This window comes from Columba livia, chromosome 7, assembly GCF_036013475.1.
Source record: "Columba livia isolate bColLiv1 breed racing homer chromosome 7, bColLiv1.pat.W.v2, whole genome shotgun sequence".
Taxonomy (NCBI): Eukaryota; Metazoa; Chordata; class Aves; order Columbiformes; family Columbidae; genus Columba; species Columba livia.
In genome coordinates this window covers 10,041,196-10,061,803 of record NC_088608.1, presented here as the reverse complement: position 1 = coordinate 10,061,803, position 20,608 = coordinate 10,041,196, and the positions used below count along the sequence as shown (strand labels likewise).

At 44.6% G+C, this 20,608-nt stretch overlaps 1 protein-coding gene across 4 annotated transcripts in view; it reads right to left on the bottom strand.

The window, feature by feature from the left end:
• ESYT3 (extended synaptotagmin 3) overlaps positions 1-20,608 on the bottom strand; it is a 50,615-nt gene that overhangs the window by 11,574 nt on the left and 18,433 nt on the right. For 2 of the 4 annotated variants that reach the window (XR_010473983.1, XR_010473984.1), the window contains 8 exons: positions 13,620-13,661; positions 12,364-12,498; positions 11,738-11,814; positions 6,248-6,314; positions 5,533-5,622; positions 4,410-4,465; positions 1,592-1,712; positions 462-635 (listed from right to left, as the gene is read on the bottom strand). Coding sequence is in view for 1 of the 4 variants with exons in the window: in XM_065070406.1 (XP_064926478.1) it covers positions 462-635; positions 1,592-1,712; positions 4,410-4,465; positions 5,533-5,622; positions 6,248-6,314; positions 11,738-11,814; positions 12,364-12,498; positions 13,620-13,661; positions 19,684-19,968 (1,047 nt within the window). In the remaining 3 variants the exon portion in view is untranslated. Of the gene's footprint in view, positions 1-461; positions 636-1,591; positions 1,713-4,409; positions 4,466-5,532; positions 5,623-6,247; positions 6,315-11,737; positions 11,815-12,363; positions 12,499-13,619; positions 13,662-19,683; positions 20,099-20,608 lie in introns of those variants that run through there. The other 2 variants (XR_010473982.1, XM_065070406.1) reach the window with 2 other exon arrangements.

Genomic DNA, 20,608 nt, shown 5'->3' with positions numbered 1-20,608 from the left:
TGAGGACAAGAACATGACACTTCACAGCTGTATAACACATGAAGGACATTCCCTGCTGTTTTGTGGCTAATCACATAACAAACACAATTGATAACAGGTGAAAATATTTCAAAACCAGTTTGCATGTTTTTGAATTACAAGTTAAACCCCTCAAACTGGTATCCCTAATAAGCAGAGAAGAATCAGTGCTAGAGCAGGCTATAGCTGCACAGACTGCTGCACTGATTGATATTTAAAGCTTTGCACCTCCTCCAAAAACCCACATATGTAAATCAGATCAACCTGAATGACATTGCAAGTTTGCAATGTAAATTTCAACTTATTTAAGGGACAGAAATGCCTCAATCAAGTAACAAGGAAGTCCACCTGCTCCAGCGCAGTCAGCTAAGAGAAGGTCCTCCAAGCACAGGGATGTAAACGGCTGTGCATCCTATAGATGGAAAGATCAAAAGGTTCAGTACCTCAAACGTCTCATTCCAAATGGGATTAAGATCTCGGGAAACTGTCTTGCTTCGATACTGCACCGTGCCAAGGCGAAGAAGAGCATACGGGTCAGACTTCCCCCTGATGGCACCAAGGAAACTGTCTTTCTGGACAAGGTTTTCAGCTTCTAGCAAATGAACCCTTATTACTCCCTGAATAAAATAAGATAGAAAATTGGCCATGAAAATGCAATCTTTGGATAATTATAATATGCTACCTCCTAAAACTAGTTATTTCAGGCAGCAAGGGTTGTCATCATGACAGGTTTGCAAAGACATGCATTTTGATGCAGTATATTTCCAGTGACAGCTGTATTGAAACACTTTTTCCAGCATTAACCCAGAGAAAAAAGAAACCCTTCAAACAGATATACAATCCAATCTAGATAATTGTATAGGGGATATTCTGCAATTTATTTTTAGATGAGAAACATACACATAGGATTACAGCCACAGTCAAATCCAGTGTAAAGATCAATTCCCACTGATTGAACAGAGAACCAAGCACCCATTCGCAGGCTCTTATTTTATTGCAGGGTGGCCCTTCAATTTGGTGATGCAAGTTTGCAACAGGGAGCACCCCTTTGTCATTCATTTATATTTACCTTCATTAATAAGTCTATTAGGTATTTGACAGATGAAGGACATTGAAAATCCGGGTATGTCAGGCATTTAGGGGATTTGTTGTTGGGAGTTTTTTTAACCGTTTTTTTTTTTCTGTAACAAAGAGATGTCACCCTCTGAGCTTCCTATTTACAGTTCTTCACAGTGTAAGTAAGACAATTAAGCAGCCTGACACTCATTGCTCACGTATCTTCTCTAACTGAAGATCTGTGGTATTCTCAAATAAGACTAAAGGTTTAAATTGGTAAATGAGCTCAGCATCTAGCCAGAATTCTTATGCCATGTATAGAGGGCAGGAATCCCTCCAAATTATGAACTATCCAATGTCTGCTTTTATATTTCTGAAATATTACCCACAGAAAGTTTACAATCCAGGCTGAAACAGCTGATGCAGGAACCTGAGACACTAAGCTTGCATGTATTCACAGCGTGGCAAACATGCACTCGGATAGATTAACACTGTCACTGGAAAACAAAACACTCACACGTGGGATAGGGAACCTCAAGTGGGCAATGTTCATGTTCTTCTTGAGAGGCACTGTGATCCGATTCGGTAGAACCAGCCGTGCAGCAATGAAGTCTTGAATTAGCGAGTCCGACATTACACTGCAGGTGGCGGGAAAAAAAATAACTTAAATCTCTACAATCGATCATTGTTTCCAGTTAGAATGAAAAAATGGGGCACAGTGCAAGAAACAGGCAGTGTGAAATGAGTGATAGTGCCTACCTTCCCCCAGCTGCACATGGGCAGAAGAAACTCATGCCTGTGACATTTAGCTTAGAACAAGAGGAAATGGAGAGGACACTTTAACGCCAGAACCAATCACCAAGGATGGATGTGGATCCCACTGGAAGGCTGGGCTGTCTCCTATCAATAATTCGTGTCCACTTGAGCTGCTGCAGAACAGAAGATGGGCACGGGGCAGCCTCTCAAGATCCCTTTCATCTTGTTGCCTGTCATTCTGAATGCAATCACCATTGCCTTGTGGCAGACAGTGCAGTGCCCACTCGCACGCGGGGATGTCCCAGTCCAGGGTTACAGGGGCAGGATGTGAATTCGGTTCCAGCAGGTTGTAAATGATGAATGGGAGCTTACACCATACAACGAAATTGTCACATACCAATTAAGTCATACGAACTCATGCGCTTTCTGGGTTTCCTTGGGAATGCTGACACAGACAGGGAAAGAAGGGAATCTGGAATTTTCAGCATTTCACAGGAGGCTCAAGACCTGGAGGTGATTTGTTTTTAGACTCAGAACATGGCCCCAGCACACACTGCTGTCTGCTCTGGGCCACATGCTGAGACCTTACTGTGAAATGGATGGGAAGCCAGCTACATTCAAAACAAAATAAGCTTGGCTTTTTTTTTTTTTTTAAAGAAAACCAAGCAAAAGATGAGATTCTGTATCTTGGCATATTTTGCACTAAGAAGGAAAATCTTTTTTGAAGTAACTGGACCTTTGGCACACTGGACATCACAGTGACTGAAGGTACCATCTCTCTTGGAGTTTAGGGAACTTTCCCGTCAAATTAAAACTTACACATTTTTAGACTTTCAGTTTTATTTCTCTATATATTTTTTTAATTTATTTTTTTTTTTAGAATTGTTCTATTTGTATGGCAGGGGCAAATAATTTGACCCGTTTCTCCTGAGCAAGAAGTTTACAGCTTTCACAGATGTCTGGTACTCCCCAGGTGATTAATGAGAGGATTTCAACATACTACTACAACTCAGCATGAGCAGAAGACAATATTAAGAGGAAAACCCAGGAGCACCAAACATCTGAAGGACTTTCATCCTCTTGATAAATTTAGTGCTTGTAAGGCAGCTTTCTCAGGGTAAGGCTGTGCCACAAAATAGTCTCAGTTCCCAGATGAGGCTGGATTCACACAGAAGGAAAGTCCTCGCTTACTCCAAATGTAAAACCAGGAGCCTGAAAGCCTTTGGTCGGGTTGTTTGCTTTCCTGTCAAAAAAATCCCACAGGAAGGTCACAGAATGGCCCCTCCTCTCGAGTCTTGGGGTACACCCAACTAAACACAGCTTGTACATGAGGACAGACAACTGCATCCAGTTTCTCCACTCTCTTAGGTAAGCCCAGTTCATTTGAAAGGGAGAGCTCCTGTTTGACCTGTACTTCAGCCTGGTCACGGTCAGGCATGTTGTGCTCCTGGCTTAAATGTGCAATGCTGAGGAACAAGTGAGCGTTTCTGTGTTCAAATCCCTGTGAGAGAACCAGGGAGGGAAAATTTAGGACAGCAAATTTGCACTTAATGATATGAGAGGCTGTAGGTTGGAACACCTACATACCTTCTCTCTGCAAAGATTGAGGAAACCACTTTAGAAAAGAACAGATTAATTACCCTGATAAAAACTGGAGCTCTCAGGGCAAACTTCAGGGCAAAAGGCCAGTCAGGCCTCTCATTAAGAAAAAAAGAAAGCTTCCTCTCACTCAAGATCAAAGGACTTCAGAGGCCCTTTAATGCATAAACTGGCACCTAAAGTAGCCAGCCACTTCCTATGAGTCTGCAAACCAGGAGCTGCAGGGCTGGGGACAGAGGGGAGCAGAAGTGTCTGTATTTGCATTTAAAGAGAGAAAGGCAATGGCTGAGTAACAAAATATATTTTGTTCTTGTGTAACAGATTTTCTCCTTACACTGAGGAATAAGGAAATAAGCAAATCTCCAGTCTGGAGAAACTGAAACTTATAGTACTCAAAACTGCTAAGATTTTAATCCTTGGTGTGCAAGTTTTATGTACAAAATCAACCCAAGAGGCATTGGGGAAGAGCTACATTTTCTGAAGAATCTAAAGGGTGAGCAGATTACACAGAAAGAGAAGAACTCTTTATAAATCTGGTGCATTTTTCTTTATCATGGATTGTATTTCAGTTTGTCAGAGGGACAGCAACTCTACGATACCTTGCCATTGTCTGCTTTAAGGTAAATAAACATCAGCACAGATGCCAGTCACCTATCTCTACCTCATCTACCTTTGCAAGTAACTGGCACAGGGGAAACAGAAGGGCTTGGGTTTTAGTTTACAGACTATTGTAGTTTTGGGGATTTACTATTTCCGTCCTAAATCCCAAATGCAATTAAGCGATCAAAACAATTTTGACAGAATGTAAAAAGCACCCTCCTCAGGTTTTGCAAACTCCTTAGCCAGATATGATGGGATGAGTATCAGCACATCTTTTACACAACGCTCCTGAGAATAGCTTTGATGATTACTGAAGAACACCATCCCAACTTCCAAAGGCTTTTTACAGAAGAAGAAAGCGAAGCAGAACAGACACTCACTTAATCCCTGGGACATCCAGGAGGTTGCTCATGCCTGCCCAGTTGATTTCCAAGTGCTACAACAAGATCAGGGAGAAAAAATATACAGGACCATTAAAATTTATTTCAGAACAAATGTAGAATTTAAAAGGAAAGCAAATGCTTCTAAAACAAAGCCAGTTGTTTAAAAAAAGCAAAACCTGCACCAGTAAGTGACTGCATCTGTACATTGAAACCAACACCTGGTATCAATTCCCTTATCTATTTTACCTGCCATACCTGAAATGAGGGTATCACTGGGACCTACCCTGCAAGCACAAGGGAAAACAGCATTCAGCCCCTAGCAATGGCCACTGGCTGACGCCCTGGGGTCATGCACAGTAAATGTGACAGCTCTGCCTTGCCTTTGAAGTTATTTCCTCCTCCTTTCACTCACAGGTTGGCTTATGTCCTCAGGCAGGGGAATTTACGAACACCACCTGACTTCAGGAGTCTGTATGTCTATTCACACAATAAATAAAAAGTTTTTTTTCATGTGCTAAAATAATGCTACTACATCTAAACACAAAAACACCTAATTCAAGATCAAAAATGTATGACTTCCATGAACTCTAGCAGAACATAACCCACAAGCAAGCAAAGCCATGTGCTTTAAGATAACTGGTTCTTACAAGACTAGGTGGTTTCTCATATTTTATTAAACCACAATTCAACTACAAGGCATGTGACCTTAAACAGGCAAGCTTTCAAAGCACAAACATGACTGAATGGTCTCCAAGATGACTGCATTTAAATATCTATGAATGGGAAAATCCACCTGCCAGGAACGTTGCAGCAAAGGCCAAGAAATGGATGCTGTGCTGTTACCATCAAAAAGTCCTCCCATTCTTACAGCAAAGCAATAACTTTTTAGGCACTACTACAGGAGAATAGCGCAAATTCACTCCCATTCTCTTGAGGCTCAAGGGGAGCATTGAACAATCAGGATTTTGCTATTCAAACACCTGCACTGTGAGGCATTCACAGCCACACAGTCTGGGTCACCGGTGATGGACAGCTTGTGTCACTCACTGAAGACCTATCCAGGCATTAAGACAGACCAAGTACCAAGAAGGCTGCAGAGTGCAATTCACTACTGACTCACCGGTTTCTGCATAAAAAACAAAGTCACTGCTCCAATAAAAGGGGCATCGGTTAGAAGAGGTTCCAGTATCACCCGCAGTGTCCCATACAACTGCAAACAGAATAGACCAAGGAAAATGAGTCTGAAGGTACTCTCAGGATGCAACTTCAGAACTGTGAGCTTCTCAGTGATGGAGATAATTTTAAAAATCCTCCTTGAAATAATTTTACTAAAAATTATTAAACTTATTAAACAATAACTCCCTCTCCCAAACCATTGCTATTGGTATCAGGCAGCGTCTTCTGTGTTGCTGGAATCTCCCTGCAACCCCAACTGCCATACAATGGAGTGATCTGCCTATTAGTTATCAACATTGCATGAGCAAGTTGTTGGTCTAATCTAAACCAGTTTACGAATACCCCGACAGAACGGGCTCTTTTGAAATTCTTTGCCACCCTGCAGTTCCTTTGAACACCAGTGGCAGAATCTGGCCTACATGAGCTCAATGATCTAGTGCTGACCCTGTTTAAGAGTCACACTAAGAAGCTTAAAAGTGGTGTTTAGGTGCTTTCCAGGGAAGGCATCATTTCCCCAGCCAAAACACAAGGAGGCAAAGCCAAACATTCCAAGCCTGTTAGCTGGTGGTTTCCCACTTAAGTACCATGACCTCCCCACCGGGACACGCTCCCTCCCACCACACACAGCGTCGAACAGACAACGTTGGCACCCCACGCACCTGTACGCCTTTCACTCCGAGATTAAATTTCGATATGTCCATGTGAATCTCACAGTCCCCTACGTAACTGAAAGAAAATTCTTGTGTTATTCCACAGTTTGCAGTAGTCCACTGAGAAATTCTGGGCTGTACAGAGTATAAATGAAATGAGTGTAATGACTGACAATGTGACCCAACAGGCAGAGAGAGATTTTAGAGCAATTGAAAAGGGGAAGCTGAGCACATTGAGCAATGGTCAGGTCTTCACAAGAGAAACCCTGCAGTCAGCTGGGATATTGATCTACCTGCAAAATGTCAAAGCAACATCTGTATGTCAAGTTTCTTCTCTGTTCTTCAGACTGGCAGTTGGCTGAGGCAAGCATGCTCCAAGGAGAGCATCAACAGGCTCATTCAAAATTCAAAGTACCAAGAGGACACCAGCCAAGTGCCCTCTTGCTCCTCTCTGCCAAAGGCCTGATCACACCCCACAAACTGGTGACCCAGCTCCCAAGCTGATGCAGAGCCATCTTACCATCACATATGGGGTCCTCCCCCTTGCCCACAACCCAAAAGTCCACAGATCACACCTGCTCAAAACCCAAAAGCCCATTTGAAGGACAAAATCATCACTAAAAATAACCTGTTTTCCTTGAGGCTGAATTCAAAGAGAACAACTCAGATCAGATTTTGGTCAGTTGCCATGGAGAACATCAGGCTTTAAATAAGTGCGGTACTTCCACAATTTGGAAATCACCTTAAACTAATAAAAGTACAAACATCACCTTATGCAAAAACCAATAGCCACTCCCCAGGGAGCAGGACCTAGCAGATTTGTTGATGCCTCTGGCAGAAAGCAATTGACAGGAGCTACCAGGTTCCCTTTCAGTGCTTTGAGAAGAGCTGTTTCTGGACGCAGACACACAAACACCCTGCAGGTAAAGCGAGGTGTAAAGGTACCGCAGCGCAGTGAATGTGCTGTGCTTGCTGCCTGCGTGTGTAATTTCCCCCCATAATCAAAGGAAAAGAACAAGATTTTTGCTCTGACCACAGGTATATGGGCAAATAGTGCTGCAGTTGCCACTAATTCACACTGCAATTTGCACATAGACAGATGCCTTCCCCAAAAAAACCCTGCCAAGAATGTGTAACCCTGTGACTTCATCTCCATTTTTACAAGCAAATTTCTTGAATATTTGTTTACAGAGTCACTTAGCAGAATTTTAAAAGCACATAACACACAAATTAAAGCTTTTAATGTTAGAGCATTCTGATTTCTTAAATAACTTACCTCAGAGGCCATGCCAAAATTAACATAATCTTCCTTATAAACTAGTTACATAATTAAACAAACTTGTTTTTACGTTTATTAAGTTCTACAATTTTGACATTATCTTACATCTCATTACACCAGGTGGTAATAGAGCTTTGTCACAATAAAAGTCTGAATGAGAAGCCAAAATTAGTTTCTCAGTTTGCAGTAATTAATCCAAGAGGATTTAATTCAGCTGTTGCCAGTGTCCAACATAACAAACAATAGTTGTGGTATTTCAATGTATAACTTTATGCCTTCCTGCACAGTCCAAAACTCTCCCCCACTCACTCCAGATGTCTCTTTTCTCCAGTAACACCTCAATACATGCACTTGTGTTTTAAAGTGTGGATGTCAGAGGAGTCTTTACCGCTCTTATAGAATGACAGAATCGTTTCAGTTGGAAGAGACCATCAGGATCATCAATTCCAACCAGACTGTCTTTCCAGAGTTGAAAATTTGCCAGTTAGGAACTCCAGAGATGCTCTTTTAAGAGCCAATTGCAGGGCATGCATATTTTTTATTAATATATACAGATTAATTATTACACTATTCTTCTATGACATCTCATGTACTGTACATGCCACAGAAGAGCATGGAAATGAAAATTCAGAACATTTCCTGTGAAAAATTATGAGTACTAAATTGGATTAACAAAATAGGAAGCAACTGGATTACTAGATATTCTCTGGGAGGTAACAGTGCCTTCAAATACTTTGAAACTCTGGTGATTACAGTCAATTATTATATGGCTACACAGCAGCTCAGGCAATTGCAGAATTAGTGAGAAGAAGAGCAGCTGTAGGTGGTCAAGTGGCTGAACTTGAAATGTTCCCATTTTGAAAAAATGTACTTCTGGAGAATATTTCTGGAGTGCTTTGACATTAATTCATTTGTAGAATGCAACTGTCAGTTCCCTGTGCTCAGGGGACAGATGCATGACTTGGATCCAGGGCAAACTGTTTGGAGATCCTCAGGGTATGGCCAGTTCACTTCCAGCTGGGATCTCATATTTCAGATTTGGGGCAGGGATCTCTTGTTTCATCTAGCCACTGCAAGAACCCAAATACTTTCTTATGTATCATGTGAAAGCTGTAGAACAGGTATATTTGTGCAGGGAAGTGGACAGATGAGAAGAACACAGACACCAGGATCCTCAGACTGATAAATTACAAACTTTGTTTGTACAGGAGACCTAAGGGTAAGCAGTGATGATCTCAACATTTCTGCTCGGTCCTATAAGCCTTGACAAAATTTACACAACTGGACTTACATCATCTCAGGGACCAAGAAAAAGATTTTGAAAGAAGACTTACAGCCTCCTTCCCTGCCATTGCCAAAGGATCTCTGTGCCTCATAAGTAATCTCTGAGCCTCGGTTTTCCTGTCAAAAACTCAAGTGGTAGTCCTTTCACGTGGGACAGTCAAGACTGTAATTAGATAGTGATCTACAAAACCATTTCCAATGCTCTGATGCTATGGACATGTAAGTTGTTGTTAACAGATTTAATTAAAGCAGCTTATCAAGTTCCTTTTGGTGATTTCATGCAATACCAGATCTACTGCATCACTGGTTCTGCTGACAGTTACTGCCCATCCAAGTGAGGGACCACTAAGCGCTATTTTTCACACTTCCCAAGGAAATGATGCAAAATTAACACAGAGGAGAGGAAGCTCTTCACATGGCACAGACCCGAACCACTGTTCAGTGCCGCATCATGTTATGGAGATCAGGAGCACAAACCAATCAAACAAAACACTTGATGTATATCTACAAGTATATCTACAAGTGACTATTAAAACTACACAAATGATTCCATACAGACCACAGAAGAAGGCTGAGGGAAAAGGGTTTTTTTTTCTACTCCTGCCCTTTTCCTGTGTTTTTCCCTGGCCGAATCAGAGACTCTGGGCTTCAGAGACTAGTTGCCTCCTTGATAAAACTGGAGGAAAAAAAAAAATCCCTCCTGTGCTGCTGTGAGACTGAAAGCGTGAAGCATTTACAGAACATGCTGAGACTTCTGGATGCTGGCACTGCCTAACACAGAGGGTAACTCAGAGAAGAGCTGCTGCCAAGGCAGGAGAGCCACCCACCCTGCCTGAAGTGGCTGCTCAGCCTTCCTGCTGCAGCTTCCCCAGCCAGCAATGCGTGCATCAGTGAACCAGCCACCAGGCCACGCTCACGTGGGTTCCCCAGCAAGGGAACACCCACAAAATTACAGCTAGGAAGCACCGAGGCAAAGGAGTCATGTTCATAACATGCAGACACATTAATCGTTTAATGTCCACTGGAACATAGCTACGCTCCTCCGAAACCTAACCCAAGAGAGGGAAGCCAGCCACTGTGGTTCTGGCATTGCAGAGGGCACCACACTGCACCCACAGCATGTCCCTCTTCTCCAGAGCTGTGACAGCTGTGGGGACAGGTCCAGCCACTGAAGCCTCACTGGCACGCCGTGACCGAGAGGCACTGCAAAGGGCGGCAGCTCAAGTCCATCTCCTCTAACCAGCTCTTCTCCCAACCACAGCTGCACTAGTGCAGACACTCGCTGCTGTTCACATACCTAAGAGAGCCTATTTGGCTACAGCGGTTTGCCTCACTCCAGAAAAGCGAAGATTGCCCATTTCTTTGATTAAAGAAAATTTAAAAAAGAAAGTTCCTTTGGTAATCCAGAAAAAAAGCATGTAAATAACACCACTGTTCATAGATGTGCTTCTCCCTGTTCCTGGAAGTAACACACAGCCTCCTGCAGACACTCTACAACGCACAACACCCGGCTTCCTCACATAAACTTAATTTATTAACATAAGAGAAGCTGGATCCTTAACACAGCCCAGGAGAAGACACCCCCATCAGAGAGACCAGGTAGTCCGAACACTCCTGTGTAAATACAGAAAATATTTGGGTTATCAGATGACAGTTCAGGTTAAGTTACTGTCAGGATGAGGAACAGAAGTGTTTGGCCAGTTTGGAGATGCTGATGGGGCTGCCAGAGGGACAGGAATGAGGAAGTGGGGGAATCCCTCTGCAGAGGATTGTTAAAGACACCAAAAATGAATATGTAGGAGAAGCAGCCTGGAGAAGTTTAACAGAGAACAGCAGCAATGTCCTGCAGAGTCTTAAAGGCATCAGATCCCTCGATCTCAATGGGGAAAGCACAAATGATGTGCCAAAGTCCCTAAAACTGGTCTGGCTATTACAAAGAGCACTTCACTGACAGCACTACAGCAGAACGTGTTCTGGTGGAAAATCACACATGTCACTGTTCAGGGAGCAGTGGTGCTCTGCCAGGGCTGGGATGTTGCCATGCCATTGCCACATTAAGCAGCAGGCACAGTTCAGAGCAGCTCTGTGCTGTTGCCAAGACACTTCGTAATTTCCCACTGCTTTTTTCTGGCAATGCCATGAAGAAAAACCATTTAAATTAGGCAGCTCAGTCACCCACTAAATTTACAGGGACACAGCAGCATACAAGTGGTAATTCCCCCAGTAATTCCATTCTCCAGGCTAAACCAGGAGAGAGTTTAGCTCTGCAGCAGCTCTGATGTTAACAAAATACACAAGCTCATTCAAAACAGCCTGTGAGATAGCAAATGTTTTATCTAATTCTGTTGTTGTTAATAAAGCTAGAGGCAGTTTTCTGCTCAGAGAACAGCTGTAATCAAAAAAAGCAAATGTGTTGGGTGGCACATGGAAGAAACAGTGAGTAAAACAACAGGACTAATCTAGGGGAAGGAATTAAAAATAAATAGCACAAATAGTTCTGGAAGAACTGGAGAGGCTAGACTGAAGAGGAACCACAGTGGAGCAAGACAGACCAATCACCTCCATGCCTGAGAGCTGTCAGAGCAGGAAATACAATTGCAAAATCTGGGTTCTTACTGCCATGAATGGCAAAGGCAGGGGACACATTCCTACACATACGGCAGCAATGATGGGCCAGAGCAGGTAACACCTAGACCTGTGCAGGTGACACTGCTTTCTGACTTAAGGGCACAATATCTCACGTCTCTAAGTATTAAGCACATCCATCTGGGGAACAGATTATCTCATACCATTCTATGCTGATATAAGATAAGGACTGCTCCCCTTCATGCTGATCTTAGTGGACCACATGTCCAGTCCAGCATGACAACTCACATGCAGGTGTCAAATGGGCCCCAAGTTAAGAACAATCTACATAATCAACGATGCAATGTTACCATATCTGCAGGTCTAGGATAACTCGTCTTCTATCAATTTCTTTGGTGTAGGCTTTTATTCCGTTGATTCTAGGGCACTGAAATAAAGACAAACAAGATATGACATAACTAATACCTTTCAAGTTAAGCCCAAGTGAAAAGTCCTACTCACTTGAATCAATTTGAGTACAGAAGCATTCATTAAAGACTTAGCACAACTGCATGCAAAGTAGAAGTAAACCACACAAGTTTTTCCCTCAAAGAGGTAGTGTGAACATCTTTGGCAGTCCTCAAGTACAAGGGTGTTTGCAAGTAGTTCATGCTGCAAACCTTAGGAAGCACTGAATAAGTCCTATCACGGGTATAACAGAATAAAAAGCGGATCATGCCCCTTCTTCTATCTCCAGTCCCATGATACTGACAGCTGATGAGAAGAGATGCATGTGTTTTCTATATGAGACACCTCTTTGCTTCACGGTGAAGGCACTCAAGTCAAGATGAGGAAGAAACAAAGGAGGCAGCAGTGTTGTGGCAATACCACTTTGTTAAACACCCAGAGCAATTAAAGAGGTGAACATCAGGCTCCCAGTGTATCTGAACTTTTCTGAAAAGACTGAACTGCAAGTGTTGCAAAGGATTCACACTACCTTCTCGCCAAAGTGGATCTTGGTAAAGGTGCAGGTTTTCAGATGTACATTCTTTGATCTGATTTTTGGTTCAAGAACTTCTTTAAATGTTTTTTCCATGATTGTCCCAAAGTATGGCCAAGCCTGTACGAGGACCTAAAGAACAGCAAAAGCAGAAACACACTGACGATTCTTTGTGTAATACACCTTTTGCTGAGAAACAGACAAGCACATTACAGAACATCCAGCTATTAATGTCTGCCCTTTTAAAATACCAAGTCACATTTGCGTACTTAAGTCATCCTTATGGAAGGATCCATCTCAGTTCCTCAGAAAGAAAATCTGGTTTAGGAAGTGAAGAGTAAGATTTCAGCAACACAGCATGAGGGGAAATGGCCTCAAGTTGCATGATGGGAGGTTTAGATCGGATATTAGGAAAAAAATCTTCACAGAAAGGGCTGTCAGGCATTGGAACAGGCTGCCCAGGGAAGTGGTGGAGTCACCATCCCCGGAGATGTTTAAAAGATGTGTAGATGAGGCTCTTATGGACATGGTTTAGTGTCAGAGTTAGGTTATGGTTGGACACAATGATATTAAGGGCCTCCTCCAACCAAACTGATTCTGTGATTCTGTTGACTGATTCTAACCACAGAAGCTGAGCCAGCAAAGTCCAGGGTTAAAGTCTCTAAAGCAAAATTGTCCATAATTACTTTGAAGTGTGACAAAGTTCCCTGGAGTCAGGTTTATTTAGAGAGAGATGAGCTTTTACACCAAAAAGGAAGTTTGCTAAAAAGAAAACCAGGATAGTCACTGGATGCTAATTTGCAAGTTCAGCTGGTTTGCTTTGAATTACACAGCGTCCAGCTCCAATGAGAGCTGGAATATACCTGCTGAGGGGAGCACCTCTCTGGTAAGGGGAGATGCCAGTACTTTTGCTAAAATAATAATAACACATACACACATATGTATATGCACATGTGTACACATATATATACTCCTACATATATACACAAACACACTCGCCTTTTTTTTTTAATCTCAGAATGAACCGTTGTGGTCAAATTCATCAAACCTGTATCAACCAGGCACACATCTGGCTCTCACCAAAACCTCAGTGGCAACTTTAGACTTAAGTGGCATCAAGACTTAAGTACAGACTTTGATAGGATTGAGACGTATTGTAGTGATGTGATAACTTTCTCAGACTTGGCCGCAGAGTTTGTGCTGCGATGCAGCTCAGAGCAGATGGCCTCAGAAGCTGAGTTCAAGCTCCTCACCTTATTCAGCCACTCCACTCGTTCAACGTCAGGGAAGTGAACCTGGATGCAAAGAAAAATAAAGTGAGTGCCACATGCCATCCGTTTTGGCATACTGCAACACATGCAAAACATACCACTGTGCCTGGAACAAGCGTTAGAGTAAGCTGAGATCCCTCTGCCCTCATACATGCATCCTTTATAATTTACTACCTCCTCAAAAAAATCGTAAAAGCAAATAAAGTAGTAAAAAAAACAGTAAAAGGCAAAAGAACACACATGCACAGATGTACCAGTATGCCTCTGGGCACATTTATATGATTAAAGCAAGTGTCATATCCTGTTGGTGATGTAAAGCAGCATTAGATTTCTCATCCTCCTCTTGGTCATGACTTGGGAAGCCACGAGAACCTGCTTCCCTTTAGATCACGAGCTGCGCAGAACCTTTATTCTGCACTGGCTCACATCAACCAGGACACCACACTTTGGAAAAAAAGAACCTGCTTGGGAAACTCCATTTATTGGTTGCAGTAGCATTTCTCCACTAATACACAGTGCCAACGGCTTCAGGGAAAAGCAGCACTGTAAGAGTTCAAGCCTATCAGCATACACTACCATGGGTAACAGTCTAGTGTTTTCACCTCTCAGAGCTTACGATGCTATGGATAAATTAAAATTAAGCAGTCACTCGTGTTTTCAAGTTGGACACATCAAATGCCAACAAGAAGTGCATCTGTCCATTACAAAACCCCTCCGGTTCCCTGAAGTGATGACTGACTAATCACCATCAGGACAGTCGGATATGAGTCCACTCGCACATAACTGATATCTCAGCCCTCAGCCAGAGGCTGCTGAGTGAAGAGCCACACTCCCCTTACTCCAACCACACACTAAAGACCTACAGATGTGGTATTTTCAGCTGGTGCTACAAGCTGGTAGTAGGTTATTGCAGAGGGGAAGGACAGTGCAGCAGCTTCTCAGAATGGACATTCGGGCCCTGCTCAGCCCCATAAGAGCACCCGAATACAAAGGGACTCCTTCAACTATCATCTAGCCTGATAATAGTAATTGGGTAGGACAATATATTACCTCCTTATACAAGAGCTGTGAATTACACTCCTCAGTCAAAGGCTTGCTGTTTAAGTCTGCAGCTTTCAGAGAGGTGCCCAGAGATGTTCAGATGGAACAGACAGCAGTTTGATTTTTATTCTAGCTTCATGTACCATTTCAGAGCCCATTTCCCTTGCTCAGATAATGCTTCAAATTATCTTCAATTATTACATTAAAAAATCCAAAGTGATATTACCATATTCTTTATAAGCAATTTCTTTTGATGCTCTAAGCAGCAACTTTTTGATTGAATAAGACGATGCAAGTTCACTGAAATATCAGCCTACCCAGCTCCATTTGCATGACAAAGTGAGAACACAGCACCAGGAGGAACAAATAATACTGATAAACAGCTGCTGACATTTTACAGTAAGGCAGATTATGTGAACCTGGGGACCTCCACTTCACCTGCCAGCCTTTCATGTTTCACCAAAAGGTCCTCTAGCAGGACACATAAACCCTGGGTACCCAAAGGCAGTTGGTTCCCTGCTCCAACACAACTGCCAAGCATCAGTGTCCTGCAGCATTTGTCCCACAGCGCTGGATCAGTCACAGACAGGGTAGGGCAGGGATGGAAGTAGCATGGTGAGCCGTCCTTCAAAAGATATCACAGCAAGGAGAGGGATGTGACCCAAAAGAATGGACAGATCAGGGCTCAGGGCAACAGTTAGGTTGCCACATCCCAATCAGAAATGCAGTCCATGTGTGAGATCCACCAGTGTTAAGGGGAGAAATGCAGCACGATATAAATCACCAAAGTTGGCTGGGATTATTCACTCGAGCCAAAGCTGCTAGAGATACAACAGCAAGAGCCGTCCAAGAAGCAAACTGGTGGCCAAGGAGAGCTGGAACAGCACACAGGAGCATCAGGAAACAGGCAAAAACTGTGAGAAGGGGGTGGCAGCTAGACCCACCTTACAGAAAAGCAAAATCGAATTAACTGTTTGAGCCACAGGCACCCAAACCGGACAGCCCACGGCAAACTCCAAAAGCAACCGCAATGAATCACATATGACTGTCACACCTCAGATTGCTGTGATAGGATTAACAGCCACTGGTGGTACATTTCCATCCTGCTCGACAACTTCTCATTTATGTGTCTGCAATACAGCTCCTACCCAGACACTCTGTGCCTCAGTTTCCTTTGACAGATGGAAGAAATATTAATATCACTGCTGTAGCTCAATGGTACCGAAGACCACCAGGAGCTCCTTGGCTACCACAACAGGGTTCTCACAGAGGCAAGCATCACAGAAACTGGTTGACTGCATGTCTCTGGTAAAAAACAGCTTTCTACCTATTATAAAAGGCCACCAATTTCAGTGGGTTCACAATACCAAAGGTCAGCTGCACTCAATGGTATGTATTCAATGAGCAATTCTGCAGAAGACACAATTCAAGTGTGTCTAGATTATTCACTGACTAGTAAGACACAAGGTCTGAGTAAAGCCTTTCCTGCCCACAGGGTATACCCATAACGTGCATGTCCCACTAGCAGAAGATGAGTTCTGCTCTAGTTCAGCCCAGTGACACCACCAAGCTCTCTTCTTGACCCACCAGCTTACTCCCAGAACTTACTGTTTCCTAATACTTCTTGGAGAAAAACCCCAAACATCTGCAGTTCCCTACTTTTTAACCATGTGCTCTGGACTTCAAGACATACTTCTGACCCTTGTTATTGCGGAAAGCCCTGGCAGCAAGGACTTGTCCTCAAGTTGTCATCAGTACAGCACAGGTAACAAAAGCTCAAAACCAGCCACCAAGAGTTGCCAAAATTAACACTATCTCAGAATAAGATTTAATCCTGTAGCCTTGGGCAAGTCACACTATCAAAATCAGTTTTCCCCATCTACAAAAGCAGGCACACTTCTTGCCAATATTTTAGGAATGCTGAAAAAATGACTTGGCATTTGAAAAGAGCTTTGAAGAAAAAAAAAACACCAGGGAAGGGACAATTACTAGCAAGTACAATAAATGTGTAAGTTTCTCCATGGCTCCACCTTGCCCTGGAGCAGATCACACCAACGTTCATAGCAATAGCAAAACCCATGTCTGGTCCAACAGTGTCATTCTACTCTAATATAACATAGGAATCAATGCATCAGGGTTTTTTTGTTTGTTTGGAGTTATGTACAGGTTTGTTGTTTTGGGTTTTAAGGGACAGGTATTTTAGCTCCCTGTGCTGGGGGGAAAAAAAAAGTCTAAACAAGTGTTTTGCGTTAACAAGGAATTAACAGGCAAAGTTTTTTTAAAAGGACTTTTCTGTACCCAGTAGTATGAATTTCTCTTGGTAAAAGTAACAACATCAGGAAGAAACCCAGCATACTTGGATGTTCTCACCTGCAACCTGCTAACAGCTTCAAAAGCGACATGGAGAGGTCACCACCAGGAGCCACATCAAAGATGGAATCCCAGGTACCTCTTCTCCAGGCACTGACTGGTTTTACACAAGCCAGGCTGAAGGCTGCACAGGCTGAAGTCAGAAGGTCTCACCTCCCTGAGACACAGATCTGACTCTGCTCGACATGAGCAGGTTTCCAGCCTTAGGAAGAGGAAGCACAGCCTGCCCACATAAGCTGTCTAGAACAGGAATGCCTCTACTCCAAACTCACTGGCTGGTTTCAGCCAAGAAACTGCTGCTGCAAAATAACCCTGCAAATTCCCTGAAACAGATGGTGAAGTAGATGAGGGAAACCCTCCCAGCATCCCTCCTAAAGGAAGGGCTGCAATGGAATTACATCTCCTAACAGCTGATATCAGGACTGAGCAAAGCCTGAGCCAGATTTGAAGGAACCACTGCACTGCTCTTGGGGAGAACGGTTTTTAAGCAACTAGTGCAACCAAGGAGTGGTCTTAACTCTTCACTGGTCGGATCCTCCTCATTTTACTGCAGGGCATGTGAAGAGACAACTATCTACCAGTCCTGTAAGATACTGTCATTGTTTCATACCTCCAGAACCTTTTCTAGAGTTACAACACTGCAAATCCAACCCAGGCTTCCCCCCTAGCCTGAATTGTATTCCTACCCCTAACTCAGCATGTCAGGAGAGAAGAACACATGGGACATTTTTATAGCTGTTTCAATTGAAGGCTCATGAACACTGAAAGGCAAAAATGAAAGATAAAAAAGGGTGACACCATGGAAAATAAACTGAATAGAGAGCAGGTGAGAATCAGCCTCCAAGACTGACACAAGAGAGAAGGAAAAGATCGAACTGAAGAAGGGGATAGAAGTAAAATTAAAACTGAGAAGTTACAAAAACATCAAGTACAGTGTGAAAGCAAACACCAACTGATGAAGAACAAAAATTACCAACAGAGAAAACGAAAGAAAGAGAAGTGGCAATATGGATAAAAGCTAAAACTAAAAGCACACAGTGCAGCCTCTTTATCCTTAGGCCCTACATCCAGCTTTCCAGCAGCCAGCTCCGGGAATTCACGAGTTGGGAGCAAGGCCTTAGGAGTGAATCTGATTCCAACTTCTCTGTGAAGATGCACGAGGCAGCAGGCGACAGCGCTGAGATCCCTTAAGGGTCTCCTGAAGGAGGGCGAACAGCCCCAGCTCCATCGGCCTCTCCTCAGGTGCTCCAGCCCTTGCCCACCTTGGTGGGCTCTGCCGGAGTCTCCCCATTTGTCAAATCCTCTCCCGCGCTTGGGGGACACAGCGCTCTCGGTGCAGCCTTGTGAATGCCAAGTACAGGGCAACCAATAAGCCCTTCCATCCACCGCCTGCCCATGTGCTAATGAAGCCTGACACTTTCAACCACAAAACCCAAGAACTTTTGAGATTGCATTTGTGTGTATTGCAGAGGGGTGATCCTGATTTTTCAGCTACGTGCAAGAGACTCAATTTCTAGTTACGAAGACTGAGGGCACTTGAGGATAAAACACAACACTATGCTCACAGCATCAGGGAAAGAGCTGACAACGCCACACTCATTAATGCTCCGAGTTGTTTTCAATGCTCTGTCAATAAAAACAAGCAGAAACCCCATTCAGAGACGGACTTCTGTGCCCAGCAGGAGGGAACATGCACAGGGAGCTGCACCACCTCTGCTAGGAGACCCTGGCCTCGCTTTGCAGAGGTGCCAACTGCCTTTATTTCCCACAGAATTAAGGAGAGCCAAGTGCTGCAGGCTATATAAAACAGTTTGCTGACTATAAATGTTTCCATGCAACACTCCTTAGAAATAGAGCTCTTTGATATTCTCTTTCTTATAAGAAGAGTATTTCCCTACCAGTTCCTGACATGTTTTTAAATGCTAAGCAAATGACGGTGAAGAAAAACAACCCCTCATCATCCTTTACATTAACCAACCAAGGCTACACAACAAATTACCAGAATACGTAGAATAAAATGTGCGGGTAGATTTTCAAGTTCCTTCAGTTTAAAACCTAGAATGGCTAAGAACAAATGTGAAGAGCAAACTTTCCATATCATCAAGAGATAGGTCTTCAAAGTTAAACATTTGGATTTTAGCAGGCAAACAATTTTTATAGGTTTGTTTGGGGTTTTTTTTTGTTATTTTGTTTGCTTGTTTTTTCCAAATGACACTAACAAGAAAGGGAGCAAACTTTCTGGATGAGAAAATCTAAAATAAGCATCCTCTACACCAAAATAGCTGCAATGCAACAGCACATATTTGAAAGAATATTTCTTGGGGGATACAGCAGTCTATTTTGTAAGCACGGTTACTGCGACATGCACATTTCCTGGACTAAAACAACTTCCAGCTTGGTCCTCACTTTACTGAGCAAGACTTCAAAATCAGAGACGTTATTACCGCTCCAAGGCATCACGGCCACCTCTTTTCTTTGGCCCTTCCGCCGCTGTCTATCCCACTCCGGCCGCACCACCGGGCGCTCCCCAGCCCCGCCTGCACCGTCCCCGTTCCTAGGGGCTCCCGCCGCTGCCGCGGGGGGTGCGCGCCGCAGGGCGGGCACAGCGCACCTGTGCCCCCCGGTCCTCACTCACCCAAGCCGGCAGGTGCCGGGCGGCCAGGCCCCGGCACACCGCCTCCCGCTCATCCTCCAGCAGCGCGAAGGCGGCAGCCAGCCGGTCGCGCTTCCACTGCCGGTTGTGTCCCCAGCACAGCCACAGCGCCAGCCCCAGCAGCACCCAGCTGCCGCTCAGCCCCAGGTACCCCGCCAGGTACACGGGACCGAGCCACAGCAGCGCCCGTGCGGCGGACGAGAGCAGCAGCCGCGGCAGAGCGCCCGACCGCCGGGCGGCGGGGCGAGAGGCAGTCGCGGCATTCATGTTGTGCGCCGGAGCCCCCCCCTCGACTTCGAGGGGTCGCCCCTGCCGAGTGCTCCGTCCCGCAGCGCCGCGCCTGCCGCCTCCGCCCGACGGGAGGGGAGGGGAGGGGAGACGAGACGAGACGAGACGCGCCCCGCACCGCCGGGACACCCGCCCGGGCCCGCCCCGCCTCCCGCGCTATGGCGCTCCCCAGCGAGGCGGTAGCAGCAGCGGCGAGCGGCCACCGAGCCGAGGGCAGCGCCCCGGGCCGGGCTGCGGTGTCCCCGGCGCTCGCACGCAAGGGGCAGGCGGCCCTCCCGGCTCCCCCGAGGGTCACCTGGCAGCAGTGTTACCGGTAGCCTGCTGGAGAGGGGACGGTGTGAGAGCAAGGGAACTCATGGCACACACGGCAGGGTGGGGACCAGATGATGAGCAGCTGCTGAAAAGGGGTCGCTCCCACCTGCCCAGGGGTAGCTCTGCTTCAGGCTGCGAGATGTGGGATCACCCACCCCTGCAAAGGAGGCTGCCCCGAGGGCCCAGCTGGCTCTTGCTGTTTCTGTGCTTTATTTCTTTCAGTGGACCTGACCAGATCCCACCATGATTACTTGCTGCTTAGAATCATAGAATCATTTTTGTTGGAAGCGACCATCATAATCATCAA